The sequence below is a fragment of the Eurypyga helias genome, unplaced genomic scaffold (genome assembly GCF_000690775.1).
Source record: "Eurypyga helias isolate BGI_N326 unplaced genomic scaffold, ASM69077v1 scaffold1603, whole genome shotgun sequence".
In the NCBI taxonomy this organism is placed as follows: Eukaryota; Metazoa; Chordata; class Aves; order Eurypygiformes; family Eurypygidae; genus Eurypyga; species Eurypyga helias.
This window is the reverse complement of record NW_010238996.1, coordinates 5,835-11,820: the sequence shown is the minus strand read 5'-3', so window position 1 is coordinate 11,820 and position 5,986 is coordinate 5,835. Positions and strand designations below refer to the sequence as shown.

The following is a 5,986-nucleotide window of genomic DNA, read 5'->3' as shown; positions in this document are numbered from 1 at the left end:
AAAAATGCACTGACGGTTGGAGTAATGGAATCCTTTAATATCTCTGAGACTAGGCTTCTTATTGTTTTGCAGATTATTTATATTACCAGGAACCCTAAGGATGTTATGGTTTCTTACTACCACTTCTCCAAATTCATAACCACATTAGAGGAAGTACCAGATTTTAACCTTTTTATGGAAAGATTTTTAGCTGGCAAAGGTAAGATATCTTTTTTACTAAGGAGCCCAAATCCTATTCACAGATTCATAGAATCATAGAGTCATACAATCGTTTAGGTTGGAAAAGACCTTTAAGATCAAGTCCAACCGTTAAACCAACACTGCTAATATCATCACCAAACCATGTCCCTAAGCACCTCATCCACATGTCTCTCAAATATCTCCAGGGTTGGTAACTCCATCGCCTCCCTGGGCAGCCCATTACAATGCCTGACAGCCCTTTCAGTGAAGAAATTTTTTCCTAATATCCCACCTAAACCTATCCTGGTGCAACTTGGGGCTGTTTCCTCTCATCCCACCACTTGTCGCTTGGGAGAAGAGACCGGCACCCACCTCTCTGCAACCTCCTTTCAGGCGGTTGTAGAGAGCGATAAGGTCTCCCCTCAGCCTCCTCTTCTCTAGGCTGAACAACCCCAGTTCCCTCAGCCGCTCCTCACAGGACTTGTGCTCCAGACCCTTCACCAGCCCCATTGCCCTCCATGACCTCAGACTGAATGGAGATTAATTATATCAATAAATATCAATTACCAGAATCCTCAGCTGTGCTGTAACCTGAATCCAAAGTTGCAGAAGCTGTCTGGGCTTGACACCATTTTCTGATGAATGCTGATCCAAAGGGAGGAGAATAGTCATGGCTTTGCTGCTCCCCAGCAACATGCCAGCTGCTTATTTTATATGAATTGGATGCTGATTCGGAATATAACCATTATGACTGAAAATCTATCAACATTTTCTGCACTTGGTCAGTGGATCTGAACCCATAAGGATAGACACTGTACAGCAACAATAGACAAATAGTTTTTTTGCTTCTGCCTGTATTTGTTCAGATTACTAGAAACAAAAGGGTATTTGCCACATTAGCTTGGAGGATTGTCACAAAGACTGAGCATGCAGCCTTCAAATTATCAAAATGTATTATCTTAAAAAGACCTTTCAAAGATCTAAATGACTGATTATTTTACTGTGTTACTGCTGGCTGTTAATAGCATTTCTCTTTATTTGTTTTGTTTTAATAATTTTCCCTTCTAAGTACTTGCCAGTTCGTGGCTGGATCACGTTACAGGCTGGTACAGTCATGCAGAGGATTTCAATATACTCTTTCTTACCTTTGAAGAAATGAAAAAGGTAGGTCAATTAGTATCACTGTATTCAAGATATTCTCTTCCTGTACTGAGCGCATTTTTAGACAGCTCTTTATAATTACACTTAATATTGGAAAATGCTTAATCCAGTAGGGAGTAGATTCAAATGGAGACTTCTGAGAGGGTAAGGTAGTTTGTCTCATTGGTTCAAGGTCTTATCAATTGCTAGACAATTATTAGGTAAAATCCTTTCCAATATGACCAAAGTTATCTTCACTACCACCCAAAAAAAGCCTTTCTGACACTGGACAGAACAGGACTTTCGCGCGTATCTTCAACAGGAATGTTTTGCCCATAAGGACAGTTCCAGTAAAGGAAGGAACTGCTTAAGAGGCAGGCTTTGAAGTACTCGAGGAGCAGACGTTTCCTGCTTGGTGGCTGCCTATGCTTTTGTGCAACCTCTCGTTTCCCCGAGGCAGCTGCCCTTCTCCCCTTGGACAAGCCGTGGCAGCGCAGCCCACCTCACGGCCACCGCGCTGGTCCCTCAGCCGTCAGAGCCTGGGCCTGCTCAGGTCAACTCCCTTGCTAGGGCAACAAGGCTGACAAAACCCCCACGGGCTGAGTGCCTTCACAGTGACAGTCATGGTTCCAGGGGTGACTTTGGCAGGGCGTCTAACGCAAGACGCAGGCTGGGTTTGCAGCGCGGGGAGCAGAACGCAGACTTCCTCGTCTCCAAGGGCACGCTGCGGCAGTGAGCTACAGCATCACTGCTCCCCAGTATTCAACTGGTGCAAGCGAGACTGTGCTCACATAAAAACTCTGGTCAGCTTTGCACCCAAATTTATGTCCTTTATTATCCTGTGTCCCACTGCTCTGCGCACGTAACGTTTTGCATCATCACGACTCTTCAATGTAACATTATTTCAGGATCTCAGAAGCGCTGTGCTGAAGATCTGCAACTTCCTCGGCAAGAAGCTGAGCGACGAGGAAGTGGACAGTGTGGTGAGACAGGCTACATTTGAGAACATGAGAAAAGATCCCAGGGCTAACTACGAGAACTTGCCAGATGACTTCGTAGTGAGAGACAAGGGTAGTTTTCTCCGAAAAGGTAAAGTGGAAGCAGTCCAACGGAGCAACTGTTTAATCCCACGCTTCTTGGTATGAAGTGAACCTAAGGTTTCCAGTCTCAGCTAGAGTGCCCATGTGCAGAGGGAGAGGTTACCGGCAAATTAAATTCATAAGAGCAGTTTAATTGCTGTGGCATCAGTGATTTTACCATACTTTCCTGAGGATAATAAAACAGTAATGTTTTACTGATTGTAACAGACCCTTCAGATAGAGGAAAGGATTTAAAGGTTGTGCCATGCCAGGGGTAAGATAATATTTTTTTTTCACTGTTTCTTACTTTTCAAGGCAACAGTCACCTTAACTGTGTGAGCGTAGATGTTCCTGACCAACAAACCCTCCGAGCCCACACACGGCATCCCCTAATGCTCCATGTAGGAGGAGACCTCCAGGGATTAAAGAGCGTGGGGCACGGAGAGAAAAACGAGAGGTGTTGCTTTTAATAACTGCTTTTTTGATGTCAAAGGAATCGGTAAAACACCAGAACAAATTGAGTTGAATAACTTTATGAGGAGTCAGGATTATAGGTCTGTGCTGGGTTTTATTCACAACACCTAGGTTTGGAAGCGTGTCCACAGAAGAGCACACAGAGCCTCACTCGGCAGGCCAGCAAGCGGTCATAGATGCTGAGGAAGCCAGGAATTGCTTCCCAAGACTAGCACTGACTGTGTGCCGTGGGCTTCCAAGTGGTGCACGTTCTGCTTCTCACCTCCATTTGCTGCCTCTTTCCTCAGGCACTGTTGGAGACTGGAAAAACATCATGACAGTGGCACAGAGTGAAAAGTTTGACAAAATTATTGAAGAGAAAATGAAGACCCTGCCCATCAAATTCATCTGGGATATTAGTGAAATGTAGGCTGGATTTGATTTTCATCATGCTTTGGTTTTTATACTGGATGGACATATCTGAAGTTCTGGAAGAAGAAAATGCATCAATTTACAGCTATGTTATAGAAATACTAATGATGACAACTCAGTGACAAAATGAGTTGTCTGAGGAAGCTATTCAATTCCACCAGTTTCCCATCTGTAATTTTACAAAGTGTTTTAATTGACTTTCTCAGTAAACTGACTTCCTTTCTTCGCATTTGCTTTTACTTTCATGTGTTTTAATAACGCCAGACTTGTAAACAGCCAGTCAGTGTAGGCTGGTGTTGCTAAAAACCTTCTGAAGGATGTTTCACTGACACATTTCATGAGGCTTCTTTTGGTACAATCTCCAATGTCCGGACTGGCAGGAAGATTGACCAGTTCTGGTTATGCTTTGATATGTCTGAGTTCCTGTTTCCTTAGTGAACACCGATACTCAACCGTTTGCTATTAAACTGATTTTGTGTTGCACTCTGGTGTTGCCTGTTGACTGAAACACTTCATTGCATTGCCCGTTACGGTTCTCGAGTTCACGTCTGACAGTTTGCTACTGGAAATACTGAGAAAAAACACAAGCCCCAGTCATAGCAGGTTTTAAGTGAACGTCCACTTTACCATACCTGATGATCTGCTGAGCTACTGATGTAAGAAACTACCAGCTGTCTGTGACTACGTCCTTCCTCACAGATTCATTAGCTTCCTGTCATGGTTCAACCTGCCCGTGATTCAACTCCGTGCAGCAGGTTGCCCATGGGCTTCCCCTGAGAAGATGAGGACTGAGACGTGTCTCAAGATTTTTTTCTCTCCACAACTTAAAAAAATCTTTGCAAGTTCAACCACTCCACTCCTGACGTGCGTCTGGTCTGCGATACATTCGCCTTTGCGAAGTAATGTCTTCTGTGTTGTTTACAAAGGCAATTTCAACTCCTGCGTATTTCCAACTCTACCCACTGAAACTACTCACAGACTAGGGCTGTAGTTCCTCTCCTCCCGTGTACCCACTGTGAAGTCTCTCATACATCTCTCACATTTTTTTTCCCCTCCAATAACCTTCCATCCCTTTCAGCACAGGCTCAGTGAGGAAGGCAGAGGGAAAGAACGTGATTGGAGGAGGAAACATTTGGTTCCAACTTTTTTCAGGCAGCAACCACGCTTCTCTAGTGTGGAAGGCAAGTTTTGGGCCCCCATCCCTGCTTCCTGCTATGATGTCTACATGATCCAACTATGGTGACTGCTTTTGGTTGCTATTGAATCCATGTCCTACCAAGCAGCCTCAGGAGGTGTGAGAGACCTTATCCTGAGTTGTCTAAAGCTTGCTGACAAAGTTGTGAAACTCCTTGGTGGCTTGGCAGCAGGGACTGCCTGCAGGCCTGAAGGGATAAGGGCCAAATGGCCTACCATCAACAGGTGCAAATTGCCTCTGGAGACCAGTTCCGATCAAGGACAAAGACCAAGGACATCGCTTCATGGGGGGTCCAGACACAGAGGACCCCAAGCCTGCCAAAGCACGCAAGTGGTCACGTAGGGGTCCTGTGCACCCCACGGGATCAGCTGCTGAGAGCATGCGCAGGGGGCAAGAGTCAGCAAACAAATACCCTATAAAAGATTGTGAGACCAAACCACGATGAGGGACCCTCCCCACCGAAGACTGCAAGGCTATGGACCAGCGGGACGCTACTGGATCCATGGTGGTGACCATCTTCTATCCCGACTGCTTGCTAAATTTTGCCCCTTTTCAATTTTCTCTTTCTCCTATCGCTACTTTCTTACAACAAAAATAAACTCCTTTGTTAGCGGCATCTGACCTCGTTTGTGTCTTAATCTCACTCTGGGTGTAACAACGAATCTCCCCCTTCCCGGGATAACCGGGCCGGGACAGCAGGACATAACTTATAATTTCAAAAACACTGCAAATAATCATTCTGATTTGGCAGAGAACACCTAACTTTGCCTTCCCATAAACTCTTTGAAAAACGCAAAGAACTCTTCTCGTTCACATACTGGCTTTTCTGTTTGTTCACTTCCATCCCTTGATTTTTTTTCTCTCTTTCCATTTTCAACCTTTTTGCCTTCCAGTATGCCGTACCTGCTTCTTTCCTGGACAGAATTACTTGGTGCACAGCATGATGCCAGGCAAAGGCGACCTCATGTAACTAGCCCACAGGAGTATTTCCATGTCCTTCGACTGCGCAGCCTGACCAAAGATCCTTCTGGAACTTTGTGTCCCCGATACCAAGAAAATAAGTGACAGAAAAGCACCTCTTATGTGATTTACGTAAGCCCTGCATCCCCTGACCTCTGAGTTTGAACCCAGTTTGAACCAGTGACCTTTCCCACCTGTACATATTTGCCTTGGCCACACAAAAAGCAAAACGAGTTCAAAGTCAGAAGCCTAACACAGGCCTTTTGCTGTATGCACAAACAGAACTCCTGATTAACGGGGAGGACCTTGATCCTTCCCCTTTGGCCAACGGCAGGAAATCCCAGCAGCGTAATAACAGCCACAGAAACCTCATGCTACGCTGTATGCCACTCCCCGGTGGTATCAGCTCACTCTGTCGGTTGCAGATTTCATGAGCACGCAGTGCAGAAAGTCAAATCAAGTTCATGGCAATAAATGCAACCATAGAGAATCACAGAACGAATCACAGAATGGTTTGAAGGGACCCAAAGATCATCTCAACCGCCCT

At 45.2% G+C, this 5,986-nt stretch overlaps 1 protein-coding gene across 1 annotated transcript in view; it reads left to right on the top strand.

Annotated features, from left to right (window-relative positions):
• Window positions 1-3,282, top strand: part of LOC104506872 (amine sulfotransferase-like) — a 7,962-nt gene extending 4,680 nt beyond the window's left edge. The window contains exons 3-6 of the mRNA XM_010147983.1: window positions 73-199; window positions 1,250-1,344; window positions 2,229-2,409; window positions 3,161-3,282. Of these exons, the coding sequence (XP_010146285.1) occupies window positions 73-199; window positions 1,250-1,344; window positions 2,229-2,409; window positions 3,161-3,282 (525 nt within the window). The remainder of the gene's footprint in view (window positions 1-72; window positions 200-1,249; window positions 1,345-2,228; window positions 2,410-3,160) is intronic.
• The last annotated feature ends 2,704 nt before the right edge of the window (window positions 3,283-5,986 follow it).